At 48.4% G+C, this 16,944-nt stretch overlaps 2 protein-coding genes across 2 annotated transcripts in view; both read right to left on the bottom strand.

Annotated features, from left to right (window-relative positions):
* Positions 1–721: 721 nt before the first annotated feature.
* Positions 722–13,772, bottom strand: LOC311314310 (carboxypeptidase Q-like; the record flags this gene model as incomplete). The annotated part of the gene is made up of 7 exons (XM_084444649.1): positions 722–882; positions 2,600–2,801; positions 4,291–4,382; positions 4,703–4,814; positions 12,247–12,454; positions 12,741–12,948; positions 13,346–13,772. 7 exons carry the CDS (start codon positions 13,770–13,772, stop codon positions 722–724), a joined length of 1,410 nt encoding a protein of 469 aa, XP_084300775.1.
* Positions 13,773–16,055: 2,283 nt separating this feature from the next.
* LOC311314309 (syndecan-2-like) overlaps positions 16,056–16,944 on the bottom strand; it is a gene marked incomplete at its 3' end in the record, with an annotated part of 16,411 nt that continues 15,522 nt past the window's right edge. Inside the window, exons 3-5 of the mRNA XM_084444648.1 lie at positions 16,742–16,929; positions 16,401–16,620; positions 16,056–16,219 (exon numbers count right to left, since the gene is read on the bottom strand). Coding sequence (XP_084300774.1) covers positions 16,056–16,219; positions 16,401–16,620; positions 16,742–16,929 — 572 coding nt within the window. The remainder of the gene's footprint in view (positions 16,220–16,400; positions 16,621–16,741; positions 16,930–16,944) is intronic.

The following is a 16,944-nucleotide window of genomic DNA, read 5'->3' as shown; positions in this document are numbered from 1 at the left end:
ACGCCTCCTGGGTTCAATTCCCGCTTTGGATGCAGTCAGGACTGGGGATGTTCTTCCCAGGGTTGTAAAGTACTCAGGTCAGGTATCCCAGGCCTGTGTGGAGTTTGCATGTTCTCTGTGTTCACAAAGGTTTCCTCCCAAGAACCCAACACAAAAAGATGCAGAACGGGGCACTTGGCTCGGTCTCCGGGCGCAGCTCATGCACACGTAACTGCTCCTGGCTGCCCTTGGACGGACGGCACAGGACGGGTTAATAAGCAGAGAAGCGTTTCATCTGCATGTTTCGGCGTTACTACCATCTTACACCTTGTGCCGTGTTCACTGTATGACCATTCAGAGATGTTTGCAGAGAGAGCGCAGTATATAAAATGTATCCCTCGTTGCACTTAAGAAAACCGCCCACGAGGTACAAGAAAAGTGTAGGTGTTAAGACTTCCAACATAAAACAATGGCAGTGAAGCGATCCATCCCATCACCCTGTGGGCAGACGCAATAAAGGATTATGTTGCTGCTACGGTGTGGTTCTCCATTTCATAGCCCTAGGAAGCTACAATTAAATTCATGGATAAAAATAAATAGTACAACTTGGACAAGTGATTCTGTAGATTTATTATTAAAAATAGACCTGAAAATATGGCAAAATATTACATGCAGCAGTTGCTCCTACAGTAACACACTGCAGTGGTCCTGGAGGGGGGGGGGGGTGGTCTCAGCCCGTCAGCTACCTGGGCAGCATCTCCTCCAGGTCGGCCACCACGTAGGCCACCACGGCCCACAATGCCGAGCAGAGGTTCATCTCGGCGGGGTCCTGGACGGCCATGGTGTCGGCCTCCGTGTGGTGGAACCAGAAGTACTTGCTGTCCGCGGTGTGCAGGCTGGCGCCTGGGGGAGGAGAGGGAGGCGGGGTTAATGCGCACACGTGTTGGTGATGGTAGTTGTATGTGCGCGCGCACGCGGTGTGAATGTGTCACCCTTCTTGCATTCAAACCGCTCCGAGCGCAATCCAACAGGCTCCTCGTTACTCCGTTTACAGAGCGCATAGCTGGGCTCGTTATGAAGGCATTACGTTACGGTGCTACAGTACGGGTGATGGAAACGGAGACAAATGGAAGCAGGCAGACGGAGAGGCCCTTCCACCCCAGAGCCGTGTACGCCGACCAGGCGCATCTGGTACGGGTTAGGGCTTCTGCCGGCACAGTACAGCTCCCTCATGGAACACAATGATCTAGCAGCGCTCCGTCCCTCCAACATTCCCAGAGAGCCGGGAGGAAACTGCAAGTAATAAAACTACAACCCTGCTTGCTTGAGCATCTCAAGATGCAAGCGTTCCATCTCCGTCCCCCACGGACTACCTCTTGGTTTGTCCTTTATATTACCTAGGATGGCAAACGGATCCATCCATTACCATGGGAGGGGACGGCAGGGAGTGGGATAAATGTTATGGTACCGACAGGAAAAGCTGCGCAGCCACACACACACGTCCGGCAAAGCAAGCGTCAGAATGCCGAGGTCAGACAATGCCACACTTCTGGAAACTTGCGTAAAGAGAGAACTAGTGGGGGTGTAGAGAGAGATTCAGCGGTGTATGACGTCTGTAAAACTCTGACGCAGATGGTGCGATTCATCCCCTCGGCCATGGAGACCAGTGTGCATGGTCAGGCCTTGGAGGACTCGTCTCACTCCTCTGCTTTACCGCTGAACTCCTCTGCTTTACCGCTGAACTCGGGTGAAGCCACTCCTTCAAACCCATGTCATTATGTCAATGCCTTCCCCCGCAATCACACACACAAAGCTTCTGAAGGTGAGACTAGTGTAGCCTTCATACTGTTCAGTTGGTTCCCAATTGGCCTTTGTGTTATCTTTGGGGAGGCGGGGGTGTTGTAAAAACAACCAACTCTTGGGATGAAAATCTTTATAATGAGCTGGGTCAGAGTACAAAATCTGCAATCTGCAAACCTAGATCATGCACAAGATATTCTGCTGACATGGCCGACAGCAACTCCACAAGTCTGACCCATTTCTGGAAACGCTTCCAATTTCATTTATATTGTCCAATGTTGCAAAATAGCACCCCCCAAAAAAAAACTGTAAACCAGAACTGTTCATACTAGGAAGTGATACTTCTTCATTAGGTAGAAGAAGAAAAAAAAAAACGCTTCTGCTATTTTAGTATTTTTAGGCTCCAGAGAGAATGTGTGCGCATGTGAGCGTTTCCCCTATGATTTTTTTCAGGGGTGGTGTTAAGCCCCTTGAAACTACTAGTGTTGTCACGGGGTGGGCATGTCACAGATACATGGTGACAGGGTCGTCATAGGGGCGCAGTAACGTGTTTGTTAGTATCGGTTCATTTCTCTACACAGAGCTGAAATGAAACTGAAAGTGCACATAAAACTTAGGTAGGCTAAATAAATGGGAACAATATTTACACAAACGTATGACTCGAAAAAATTACAGGCTGAAAATAAATTGTAAAAGCATTGCTGAAAGTGCACAGTGTAAATGGGGAAAATGTGAAAGCGCCTTCAAGGAAATGGTAGTGGAAACACTGGTGTTTGTGAAAGAGCCTCGAGGGGTGTGACAGACAGCGAACCAGACCCACCAGGCACGCCAGCGTCCATCCACAGGTAGATGTCTGTTCCCTCGCCGTGCTCCTCCAGGGTGGTGGTGTTGATGGGCACCAGCAGGTTCATCACTTCCCTCATCACTGCCCTGGCGCGGGCGCTGCCGGAGAACTGGAGGCCCAGGGGGGCAAACGTGCCCAGGTCAGACTCCATCACCAGGTCAAAGTTGGAGATGTTCGCCTGGAGAGCGGGAGATGGGAATTAATCAAGTATTCATCCAAAGGAGGAAATTCTTGTGTTGCAGCAATACAGATAAAGGCACAGTGGGCCCAACAAGGCAACCACAAAAAAGGTTCTAATTATTACAGATAATATAGTGTAATAATTATTACAAAGTCTGCAGTATCAAACTGTAGTGTGGATCAATTAAAATCATAAGGGACCAATTCCATTAGTCTTGCCGAGATCTCACCAGAGACAAGATGGGCTGTACTGTATGTAAGCAAGTGCAGTAGGTCCGCTGTGTGATGCACCATTAAAAAGTTATACAAATTCTGTGTGAGGCACAGTTGAAATGGTAATGTAAACTATAAACAATCCAGCCCATGATGTTCAGTCCCTTCTGGAGCTCCCCTAGAGCGCCCCAGGGTCAAGAGGCCTGAGGGAGACCGGATAGAGCAGGGCATGACGTTGGTTTAAACCCAGAGCATCAAATAAAAAACTATTTGTATAGCACATTTCATACACAGAGGCAACACGTGTAGGGGTGGACATGGATCCTGATCCAACCCCTACATTTACCTGAGATCCAACCCCTACATTTACCTGAGATCCAACCAAAAAACAAAGCAAAAAACAAAAAAAACAAAAAAGTTCACCCAGGGGCCGAAAAGGTAAGCTGTAAAAGCTCTTCCCTGACCTCTCTCAATGAGACGATCGAGCAAGCTCCTGTAAAATGTTTTAAGTCTCCTGGCTGGGAGCATTTACACAGCAATAAACATGGGCTAAATACTTCCGAGACATGACCTTCAGTAGAGTAGATAAATAGTTAGAGATGTTACCTACATGGCCATTGTGTTAGCCATCCCTGTAGTCTATAATATGAGTGCATCACGAGTACAATAAGCACTTAGACAGTCACCTAAAGAATAGAGAATAAACTACAGTAGGTAAAGCCGCTAAGCAGAAGTGGGGAAACAAAAGTAGAGAGACCAGAAAATGAGGAGGAGGAGGGGGGGGGGGCTCTGTACTGAACATGGCTCAGTACTGAACACACAACTGCAGCAGTCCGACAAGAAGTGCATCCATGACTGAAGTACCAAGTACTGAACCTGCTCTGCTCCCTAAACCACTGCCCATTCCCATCACACTCTTGGCTTCTAAATAAAGAGACCACAGAGTCATATAATATACGTTTATTACATTGTGGTCCAAGCTCCCATTCTCTGTTCAACAATATTCTCCATGGCTCTGACAGACTTCACTACAACCAAGCCAGTGTGCCGAAGGGGAGCGAGCTTCATCGAAAGCCAGCAGGCATCGATGGTAATCTGGCTTTATGCATTTACTGTCTTGGAATGTGCCCCGTCTTGGAATTTACCTAACCCTTCAGCAGTATAATGACTTCCAGTTCTGGGCTGCGTCTTGTATTGAATATAAAATAAGCAGCAGCAGGACGGTCCAGGAACATGACCTTCTCACTGGAGCGGTCGGTCCGGAGCTCACTTACCTTGTGTTGCTCAAAGTACTGTGCAGCTCCCACTCCACCTTGCTCCTCTGCCGTCCAAAGCACGGCCCTCAGGGTCCTCCTGGGCCGCAAACCTGAACCAACACAATAAATGACCCTTAACACACCTCAGATGAATGAGCCTGAACACAGAGCGCCCTAGTATGAAGAACAGCAACACTGAACTTCCAAGACTAGTCAACGCAGGTTCTACATGTCAACCAAAGAGTCCAGAACACTGTCCATTTGTGTCACTTAATTTGGGCCCACAGTACACCCTTCTATAGGGAAACTCCACCAAGGTCTTATTAGGACTGATGCAATACCAAATGCTCTTGATACTGGCATCATCAATAGTGAGGATCTTGGGCGTGAATAAGGTGTTACAAGATCTAGGTTCTAACACGGTTCTCACCCAGGTCCTTGATCAGAGACAGAGCCTCCCAGCTGATCATGGCTCCGCCCCCATCATCCATGGCACCCTGGCCTACGTCCCAGCTGTCCAGGTGGCCACTCAGCAGCACCACCTAGGGGCAGGGAGGATAAACAGTAGCAGTGGTCAGCTGCTGTGTCCCATCTGTCTGGGAAGTGGTGAGGTGAGAGAGATGGACAACGACGTCACCCACGAGGTCACCGCACTACAGTACACAACACCAACAGCTCGGGACACAGATGGACGTTAGCTAGCTTTGTTTGCCAACCCAGTAGATAACTGTGGTATTTTGCTCATACCACGAACACGTCCTCAGATAACAGCTAGGGAATACTGTGCACAACTGATTTAATGAGACAAATAAGACATATGCTAATAAAATAAAGTTTCACTGTTGCACAGGGGAGCTGCCATCTTGTTCATAAACTCCAGAGCTAACTGGGGGTAGTACACAGCATGTGACAGACTTTCAGGATGTGGGGTGTGTGTGATGTACACAGAGAGGAGTGGGGTGGGGGGGGGGGGGGGGTGGGGGTTACTGGGGTGAGACACCTTTGTACAGAGAGGAGTAGCGTGGGGGGGGGGGGGGGACTGGGGTGAGACACCTTTGTACAGAGAGGATTGGGGGGGGGACACCTTTGTACAGATGGATTTCTCCCGCAGACCTATGGCTCTGTGTGCCATGTGGTAAAAATAGAGGCCTCGGTTTCTTCGCCAACATCAGCTTACTTCAGAATGCAGTACTGAAATTCATTTAGATCATGGGAATACTGAACATACATTTCAATATTTCAGATCTGAACGGTCTCTAACAATCGAGGCCAGTTATTTGAATCCGTGAAATTACACTCTGGGATGGTTTTGCAATCTCCAGAAACGAACTGGCGGAGCATGAAATCTAAGGTTTAATATCATCTCCATAACCATCCTCTTTCATTTGATGTTTTTCACAGTTCCTCAAACTTGCTTTTGTTACCATGCCAACACACCGCATGCAGTAAACACAAGTGACTTCAATCAGTGTCGGATGTCACAGCGGAGTCAAATTCAAATAGAATTCACTCGTCCTGACCCGTGTTCATATTCATTAACAAAAAGACAATGCTCTACTTTCCACTTTCATGAAAAGCCAGAGAACTGCCTGAAACGTCACGCTTCGAGTTTCCTACCCTCGTGTTTCTCCCCCCAATCCACACATCTGCAGTGCATAAATCTACAGCATGCAGAGAGCACGACGCAACACCACAATGAACGCTGCCATACCCGACTCCACCGTCAACTACCCCTCAAGCATGCAAGGGCATAGGCAGTTGGGATGCATGAGATAGTTTTTTCCATCGTTGAAACGGTACAGAACTTCTGTTCAAATCTCCAAGTTGTACAAGCCCTACAGAACTGGCTCCAAATACTCCGCAAGGCCTTCTGAAGAGGGAAATGGGTCTCAGGAAAGGGTTTGAATTTGATGTTAAACACACAGAGGAACTACAGTACGATCTGTTGGACAACAGATGGTAGTGAACTCTCCAGCTCAAGTTGGCTGATGGATACTATATGTAGAGTCCAACACTGGCTACACGTGTCCAGAACAAGCAGGCCCCGTCGAGAGATGATTAGGGGTTTCTGTTTCTGCCGCACGTTACAAGCCAAGTTATATCTGAAATGGACGATGGCCGTGAAATATGGAGGAAGTAGTGTTTACTATATTCTCCTCTTAAACAGCTAGCCTTTACCCTTCCCCTGAAGCCCTGCTTGCCCCAGGAGACCTGGCTGTCTGGCTCACAGCCTGCCTCGTGAAGTTGGACTCATTTGCTTAACTCGTTAGCCGCGGACTCCCTGACTTTCATGGTGAGAAGCACTTTAGATGGTAAATGGACTGCACTTGCCCAAGGACATGTCAGGAAGAGCCAGGATTTGAACCTCCGACCCTGCGATCATTGGACAAACCGTTCTTCCTCCTGAGCTACAGCAGCCCAGCTTAGAGGTGTTTGTATGAATCACATCTTAACAGCTTCATAAAGCAGGACATTTCTGTCCCTGCAAACAGCCCCTCTGGTCAAACAGCCCCTCTGGTCAAACGGCCCCTCCGGTCAAACGGCCCCTCCGGTCAAACCCGAGGTGCACCCTGGTTTCTCACGGCATACAGTGCATTCAAAGTATTCAGACCTCTTCACCTTGTTACACTACCACCGTATTCTAAAATTGATTAAATTCAATTAAAAGACTAGACCTGGCTGCCTGGCCAAACTGACCAATCGGTGGAGAAGGGGTTCTTGGTCACTGAAGGGCCCTGACACCCATGTTCACTCTGAAAGGGCTTCACAAAAGCCATGTTGGAAAATCCCTACAGTGAAAACGGCATGTAAATTAAAGCAATAGCATGTTTAAGTTGGGGCTTGTGAAACCTGGGAATTACTAGATGTGGAGGCATCTAAAACGATAAGCCTGGCTAGTAGAAAAACATTAAAATTAAATTCCACATCCATACATCAATGATCAGTTGAGGGGAGCGGTTGTTTCATACCAAACTGTACTAACGTACACAGGTCGCATGCAGAACATAAATATTAGTTTGACAAACACTGAACAGACTAGACCCAGACTGACTCACTTGTGATAACCTCTAGGGGGGCCGTTTCCTGGAACAGCTCTCGTGTTTTCCCCATCGGTGACATGATATACTGTACATACTAGCCGCTTACACAACACTAACAAATATGGACTGCGTCTACAGCTTTTCACAACGCCGGCCAAAGGCTTAAATCCATCAATCTCTCACACAAACAGCAAAGTACTGTAGCAGTCCTCAAGACCCCGAGAAAGAGAGGGAGAGGGTTGGGGGGGTTAACTAATCCACCGAATTGAAAGGATTTAATATGAAATAGGATGAAGTTCAAACTGCTTTGCCTTCTTTAAAGAGCCAAGATTGGTGAAACCAGGATCTTTTTATGAGACCATGAAAAAGAAACAATATTCTCCAGTATTAAATCCATCGTTTAGTACCATCAATCACAGAGCCTTCACTGAGAAGGCAGTCTGGTTAAAGCTCCCGTCTTAATAGTATATAAGCCCTTGCATGCTGCGGTGGTGGTGATAACTGCAGTCATCTGGACCTGGAAAGCGAGCGGGACCTCCAGACCCAACGACACCGGCCAGAACGCCACGACAGGAAATGAGGCCACCGGCCCCACTCGTTTAATTTCCTGCGTGGATGATGGACTGGGCCGGGGGACCGGGAGGCACCAGGCCCGGCCAGCTCAGCCACGGTCCTGATTACAGGCCTGTTCGGTTTTACTTTCTCATTTGGATCGGTAATGGAATAAGCCGAGCAAGACTTTCTCCGACCGTCCTACCCAACTTTAAATTTCATAATTCGGCATCTTTACACTCCAGCCAGGGAGTGAATGTACTGTAATATTCACCAATCTTGAGCTGGGAACGTACCAAGCTAGAGATTGAGAGTCAAATCCTTCCTCGCTGTGTGGGATGGGGGAGGAGGACTACGGGCTTAAATCACTGGACCTCAAAGAGCCGCCAGAGGCCAGCACATCTGATCTGCTCCACGCTTCAAACCTCTGGACGAGGAAGGAATTTATGTGTCGATTCATCATCCGTGGACACGGCGCTTGTTCGCATTACAGTTCCCATCACGGTTTAACAAGGAGAGATTTACTGAGAGAGATGACTGCCGTCTCATCGTCTAGCTACTCAAGACGAGAAAGACAATTGGCTGGCTGAGCGAGGTGGAGTGAGGAAACACTTTGCCTCAAGGACACTGTTCTGTTTGCTCATAAACCAGGTTCCCTAAGACAATCTCTGCTCATCTCCGGAGACTTCAACTAATGTTTGCTCATAAACCAGGTTCCCTAAGACAATCTCTGCTCATCTCCGGAGACTTCAACTAAATCACACAGCGCAGCACTTCTGTATACATACATAATACACAGCCAGCCTACACACTATCAAATCTTCTCACCCAAGTTCATTACAGTTCACCTGATAGTATAGCAGGCATACACAGAGATCTACCAAAAAAAAACATCATTGCGTTGCCAGTGTTCTGCATGAAAATAAAACCGCCCATCCTTCTCCCGATGAACGAAGTGTTCTTTGGGTTCACGTTGGCGTCCCTCTGCTTGGTGGTGGTTCAGAGTGGGTGGACAGTAGCCTCTCTGGCTGGGACTATCATATAGCAGCTCTCCAGGGCCCCAACCTCAGAGCTCACCACCAGTAGAAAGACAGAAACTAGCGAGCCCTAGAGCCTTCTCTGCTCAACATTACCAGGGCTGCACAATGCAAATGGAAAATCCAACCAATTATTTTACTTCAAACAAACACAGTAGGCTATACCAAAGAGGCTGCAAAACAAATCCTCTCATTTTTACTCAATGTAGTACTCATTCTTCCATAAATCAGCAGATGCAAGAAACAACCCAAAGTCTGCTTGCCTAAAGTGGTAAAAAGGCATCAATTATATAGTCACTCAGAAGATAATTGCCTTGTCATAACTCTCCACTCAATCTGGTGTCAACACAAGAATGCCGCCTTCACTCCTTCAACCGGATGATTGTTCATAGGACGGAGAGACAGAGACAGAGAGATCAGACATGCGAGTGAGGGATGAAGTTTGCTGTCAATAAGACTGAGGAGAGAGAGTGAGAGGAGAGAGAGAGTGAGAGGAGAAAGAGAGTGAGAGGAGAAAGAGAGAGGAGAAAGAGGAGAAAGAGAGCGAGGAAGAGCGACGGCCTATGGGCTGATTTCTGTAGGAGTAAAGCAGGAGTAAAGGAGTAAAGCATCTCTGACGCGGTCTGCTTTCCACCAGCTCTCCGTGGGAACCGTGGGAGTGCCATTGGGGTCAGAGAGAGAGTGTGTGTGTGTGTGTGTGTGTGTGTGTGTGGCGTGTGCAGGCTGTTGCGTGGCAGGGTGTTGGTGAGAGGAGATTACGGTACAGGTGGATGACCCGTGTCCATCACGCATCATTTGATCCGGCTCTGACCCAGAAGCACCTCGGCTTCAAAGCAAGAAGAGTGATGGGGCGTGAAGGACAGCAGACTGGCCAGCACCAACAACAACAACCACACACTGGACAGGGTCAGCGGGGGAACACGGACTGGCCAGAACCAACAACCACACACTGGACAGGGTCAGGGGGGGAACACGGACTGGCCAGCACCAACAACCACACACTGGACAGGGCCAGCACCAACAACCACACACTGGACAGGGTCAGCAGGGGAACACGGACTGGCCAGCACCAACAACCACACACTGGACAGGGTCAGCAGGGGAACACGGACTGGCCAGCACCAACAACCACACACTGGACAGGGTCAGCGGGGGAACACGGACTGGCCAGCACCAACAACCACACACTGGACAGGGTCAGCAGGGGAACACGGACTCAAGTCACAAAGCCCCACGAGAAGACATGGAACAGGGAAAAGAACCCTACATCGCAAGATCAGTCAATGGTAAAAGAATACTCTCTCGAGAGATTTAACCAATCTAATGTCCAGAGAAAACCCTGCTCTCCGTCTCAAAGGCCCCATTTCCTTATTAGGAGTACCGCACTGGTCTGAGGGAACAGAACAGAGACTCTTCCCTCAAATCTTCTGTTCATGACACCAATTACTGCGTCAAGAAAGCCACATGACAGGCAGGAGTCTTACCAACCCATGATTGGATGAGTCAGTCGGGATGGCACATTGTCACGCAGACAACATGAACATGAGCCAACCTAGCAACGGCAGAAACATACCAATGAATTGGGTTACAAACGCCCACACTTGGGGCAACGTGACTCACTCACTGACGACTGTCATCATGTTGCAATCAATCATCAATCATCGCAACAAAGGCAGCACTGGATCCAACCTACACAATGGAGCAATTTACAGTAATGACCACTCCATCAGTTGGTATAGTTGCAGAACAAGTAACTATAGAGTAAGTAAGCTGACAACTTGAGCAAGGAGGATTACATAGGCTCCGCAGGGTAAACCACTGGACACATCTGCCCTGTTCGCCCTCTAGTGAGCCATAGGGGTCAGGGGTCAGGACAATAGAGGAAGAGGCTGTCGTGCCAGCCGCGGATGGTATCGCTTCCATGCGTCTCAAAAGTTTCCCCTGATATGCATGTTTTACACTTCCCATGTGAGAATGACATCAGGAGGCAGACTAACCAGCTGTGGGAATATCTACCGTCAGCAGGGACCGGAGCATTCTGTCCTCATGACATCACCCAAGACTCTGACTGGCTGAGAAAGAGGGAGGAGGAGGAACTCAGACTGGCTGGGTACAGAACCAACCGGACAGACTGCAATTGCTAGCTCTGGAGAACTAGTGTGGTTGGTACTAAGAAGAGATTCTAAAATCTGATTGTGAGATGAGTTATAGGCCTAGATATATTTAATTTCCAACAAAGTCCACATTATACACATACAAGCCTTTGCAGAATGTTGCTGAGGCCCATCTGTTATTGTAGAACAGCATCTACTCCAGGCTTCAGTACAAGCTGCATGGAGCCCCCTTAAATAGCCTACAGCAGGCCGCCTCATCCCATGGAAGCGAAAAATTGATTGATTGATTTCATTATAACTAGAAAACCCTGAGTCATACAACCCTGAAAGTCATACAACAGCACGGGAACTAAAAATCACCAGACCTTTTAACAGATATGAGTGCAAGCTACTGTAGCTCTGGCAGAGACGGGACTGTCTGATGTTAGACGAACAGAAAGCCCGCTGCCAGAGCAGTGACAGTCGTCACCTCCAGTGACTGGCACGCTGGGCGGCTAACGAGGTCCTTTCTGGACACACACAGCAGGCAGTCCGAGTTAGCTGTGATTGACTGCTCAGCACCGGGCAGGCTTTTTAATAGGCTCCCAGAGGAGACGACTCAGGTCTTCACGCTGTCACAGGTTCACACACACACAGTACACACAAGACCCGACGCGGCACGCACGCCTTCACACCACCTCCCGAGACTGAAGACAGCCATGTGTCTGCCATGTCAGACAATAATGTGAAACTGTCCCTAATGTGAAACTGTCCCCGAGTCTAGCCACACCTGGCCATGTCTCATTAACCCTGTTAGTCGGGGGGGGGGGGGGTCTCCTGGATCTACCGTACAGGGGAATATGTCCACCACCCCCTCCTGGACAGAAGACAGAATTGTGGAAAAACTTCAAAGGACTGGACTGGTTTACCCTTTCTTTGAATTTTTTTTCCACAATTCCGTCTTCCATGTTGGGAAACGGCTTCATGACTCATGAGTCGGTCGAAGGTCTAGTGCCGCGAGACAACGCTGACGGGGATTTTTTTTTTTAAAAGCCTACACACAGAATTGAAGCATTTAATCCAAATGTTAACTTCAATAAGTGAGACTGTGCCCCTTTAATATGCTACAAAGCTTAAGCCTTTAGCGCCAAAAGCCTGAAAAGGCATCCTGACTGGTTAGTTGGAGAACTTTTTTGACCGTGCCTAGGGTATATTAAAGGAGCGCCCAGCCCCAGTGTGGGTGGCAGGTACCTGCTCAGAGTGCTCCCTGCCCTTGATCTCAGCCACGGTGTTGAAGGAGTCGACGTCCGGCAGGGTGTGGGCCTCCATACTGAGGTGGACCACGATCTTCTGGCCTCTGCGGGCCATCCTGGCCATCATCTCGGCGTCCTCCACCGTGATGCAGGCGCTGGGGATCTTCCGCACGCCCTCCTTGTAGTCCTGCAAGCCCGTGTGAGGACTAGTGGACAGAGGAGGGCCAGACGCAGACGGCGGATCAGAGCACAGCCCCGCTAAGTGACAATAGGTGGTTGTTGCGGAGGTTTTAGCTCTGCAACAAGCACCTATTGTTCTAGGATCAGATCCTCCTCTTGTCAGCGCAAGCTTATTTAAAAAGGAATATCTGATCCTAAAACAGCATTCGTACTCAGAGATGCTTGAATACCGGCCCTGGTTGATACTAGTAATCATCATTACCACCAGCTATCATTACCTGTATAAAGTCGATGGTGGTGATAGTGACCCACCTGTTGATGGAGAAGGGGGTGATGGAGCGGATGAGGGAGGCCACTGCTCCCACCTCGGCCGCTGAACTGGCCCCCAGCGCGCGGTACTGCACCGTCTCCCCGTAGCTGACGAACGGCTGGTTGAAAACCACGATCTTCCCCTGCGCTTCGCTGGACCTCCTCTTAAGCTCGTCAAACGACTCGACCACCAGCACCTCCGCCTCGATACCTGTCCAGAGGGGAGGCATGGGGTGATTTTGGGGGCGGATACAATCAACTGAATCACACACACACACACACACACACACACACACACACACACACACACACACACACACACACACACACACACACACACACACACACACACACACACTTATTTTGACCATCACCCCCCACACACACACACACACACACACACACACACACACATTTTGACCATCACCCCAACTTCAGCTCGAGTTGGACAATACTTTAGCGGTGTGAAAAGTAGACAGTCAACACCACTTTGAATCTCTATTTTGGGTCATTCAGTCAGGTAAAAAGTTCAGTCCCCCCCCCCTCACCGATCTGGGGGAGCTGTACTGGAGGGGGAATTCAATGGAGAGCGAGTGACCAGGCCATACCTCCCGTCGGTGTTCCCACGCTGCTGCCCAGGCCCAGGATAGCCAGCGTGTGGTTCCTGGGAAGCAGCATGGCAGCGCTCTCCACCCCCCTCACCCAGTGAGGGACCTTAGCAGGCTCCAGGTGCACATTGTAGAGCCCGTCTTGCTGCAGGGCATTGTACATGTACTTGATGGCCCGGTCCAGGTTCTTGGAGCCGCTCACCCGGTTCCCCACGGTATCCGTGAAGTCCGCCAGCCGGTTGTAGGAGCGGTTCTGGGCTTTGCCGTGCACTGCCAGATCTATGATGCTCTTAGCAATGTCAGCATAGCTGGCTATCTCTTTGGCAACCTCAGAGAAGGGCTTCCCATCTCCAGTGTGTGGCCTGCAGCCGCAGTGTAGGACAGCAAGCGTCAGGTAGGACAGGACAGTCAGCTGACAATGTTGCATCATCTGCAAGAAAACATGATAAAGGCAGATTAAGTGTTTTGAGCCTGCGTTCCTCATTGGAACAATTTACTACAGCATGCAGGGGTTTTCATGATAGTGATGATCACATGATTGCAGACTGCGGCTGTTAACCATTAGCCTACATCGCTGCTTAACATTACCCTACAGAGTCAGACTACAGTATCTTTGACTGGGGCTTGCCATCAAGAGTAGGCTACAGTATATTTACACAACGGTTCGTATGGTATCGTCATATGCACGCTGGGCTGGAGCGGCCGCGACATCTCGTCTCGCATCGAACACTGTGAAAAATTGACAAACCTTTGCGCTTATAGTCGATGGTCGGAGAACGGGCTCCTTGCATACAATGATATATTTCCTGCATGTAATGGAAATGGCTTTTCTTCCTTCTGTTTTCAGTGTGGAAAAGACTTCCGTCAAGCAGTAGAAAATGGAGCGGCAGCGAGGACAATCAGTGCCAGTGCCACTCTCACCTGCCAGCTGCCCTATACTTTATGCCAGCTGTCTGTCGTCAACTTTAATTGGAGAGTATCTGACAATTTGCGTATAGGCTACGCTATTCTGATAATTGCTTCGGAATTCACAAATGTCGGCTATTTACCATTTAGGTTTATTTCCCTGCATGAACTAGTTTTGGTCAATAAGCCTCATCCCAAATGTAGTATTTTGCCTGTCCCAAAAGGGTTGTATCTGGAACCTTTTTGGAGGGTTCTACTTTTACAAATGGCTCACTATAGCAGGTATAAGGGTGTTTTTTTGTGTGTGTTGCTTAACTCCTCACAAAAACCATAGGTTGAGCGCAAATGCAAGTCATAGGAACCAAAAGAGAAAAAACGTGAAGGAATAAACACATCTCATATCAAGCCACATTGTTTATTCAGTGTTTCCAATCACAATACTGTTCTGTAACACCACATTGTCATATAAACCTGTGCTTATGTCACTGAAAACATGTCTCTGGTCCCTAAGAGAAAGAAAAAGGTCATTCAGAGTGGTAGGCACTTCAAAGGCTAAAAATGATTGTTTAAAGACATTTTAAGCTACTTGAATTAACATATTGCTCCCAATGTTGTACGATAAATTAAAGCACATATATATATTGTATAACTCAAAATATTCAGGACTAAACTAGGGGAGTGGAGATATTATGTGTGCTTTCCAGTCCAAAAAGTTGTTCTCTGCCATATTCTTCCCGACAGATTGGTGGTGCCTGCCAAATCCTATACGATCTGTGAAACATGAGCAAATCTGTAGCAGGAATAGGAGCAGAGAGAAGGCTACTGGATACAAGCTGCACAATGTGTACCATACCGCATTATAGTCTCTAATACCAGGAACATAGGAATGGTCACATGATAGGTAGTTCTAGAACCTTTGGATGAAATGGTTACCGTACACGAAGAAAACATCAAATGGATTCATCAAAGTTAAACTAGAGAGAAGATGGCTTTATAGAGCTACAGTATCAACATAATCTGAACAATAACACAAGTTAGTTAACACCAGTTGGACATGCTCTGAAAATACACCAACAGAATCGATATAGGACAATTATATTCAGCAATGTCTCTATTTTTTTTTCTTTATTTCACACCTTTAAAAAAAAAGATTTCCTTACAAATATGTACTTCTAAAGTAACAAAGTAGTCCAAGACCAAGACACAAACAACATTTGTGGTTCCACTTTCTCACATTACAATGTCCTCAACAAACCAACTCCAATATAAACATGAAATGTTACAATAACTGAGTTTGCCATAAAATAAGACCAATTTGGCCTTTATGAAGAAAAAAAAAAGTATATATTTGTTGTTGAAAAATGTTTCCTGCTTTAGTACCATGGGGTATGAATCAACGGCTTTGAGAGGAGCCTGCCGAGAGTCTGAGATGTCTCTGCTGTTCCAAAAGAGTCTATGGGTGCATCCCAATACTCCAAAGCAGCTCCCTCTCCTTGTCTCCTAGCCATCGCCTGCACTGATGAGTAAAAAGTACTTCCCATTCCAATACTCTTGAAATGCATTCTTTCCTCCTCCTTCCCTTCACTAGCCCGATATGACTAGCAATGTACTTAGTCTTGTTAGACCAGAGATTACCTCCGAGACAGGGAGGGAGGAAAGATGCATTTTCAAAGTATTAAAACAGCCCCCCTAGAGACAGGTGAAAGTCTGTTCAGATACAAGCGACGGGGAGGAGGCAAGGCGCGGGAGCCACTCTAGGTTACTGAGACGCAGCCTCCGCGAGTGTCCTGCTGGTAGTTGTAGTTCAAGCATAGAACTCCCTGGTGGGGGCGCTCTGATAGGCTGTGGGAGGGGGCTTGCGCTCTCCCAGATCATAGCTGCCCTCGTCCTTCTTCCTCATGCGGTAGACCAGCAGGAGGATGAGGAAGATGGCGAACAGGAAGCCGATCACCCCGCCAGCGATCACCGCTGGAGCAGGAAGCAGGAAAACACTCATGTCAGAATACAGAGAATAGAGAACACAATAGAATAGATCTTTCAGTAGACAAGACTAGAACAGCCTTGAATAGAACGGATCTTTGAATAAGAAGTAGTTATTTACTGGTTGATGTTCTATGGATGGTATTTGGACCTGTTGTTATGAACCCACCTGCTAGCACCTCTGTCCTCTGGAAGAGGTTCTCAGAGTGGACCTCCATGATCTTAGACTCATCCTCATCGAGCATCCGTATGCTACCACCGGTGGTGCTGGGGGCATCGCTGCTGCTGGCACTGCTACTGGGGCTGGTACTGGGGCTGGTACTGGGGCTGGTACTGGGGCTGGTACCGGTGTTGGCCCAATCCTCTGATATATCTTCTGCTTCTGGTAACTGGGACAGACAGACAGATGTGGGCATGAACCAGTTATGCACGGAGACAGACAGACGGACAGGCGGGCAGACAAGACAGACAGGCTGACAGACAGACAGACAGACAGTTTAGGAATCCAACCTCTTTCTCCGTGAGTTCTCTATCCTGGTCACTGAACGCGGACGATGTGTGGTCGCTCAATATCTCCACCGCTGTGGCCGCCGGGTTAGGGGGCGTGGCCTTGGCGAGCGTGTCCTGAGTGGGCTCCGCTTTGGGGGCGACGTCCACTTTGGTTGAAAAGACCACTTCTTTTACGACCTCGACGTGACCTGGGGAGGAGAATT

The sequence above is a fragment of the Borostomias antarcticus genome (genome assembly GCF_949987555.1).
Source record: "Borostomias antarcticus genome assembly, chromosome: 10".
Taxonomy (NCBI): Eukaryota; Metazoa; Chordata; class Actinopteri; order Stomiiformes; family Stomiidae; genus Borostomias; species Borostomias antarcticus.
The sequence above is the reverse complement of the archived record's forward strand: the minus strand, read 5'-3'. Positions and strand labels throughout refer to the sequence as shown.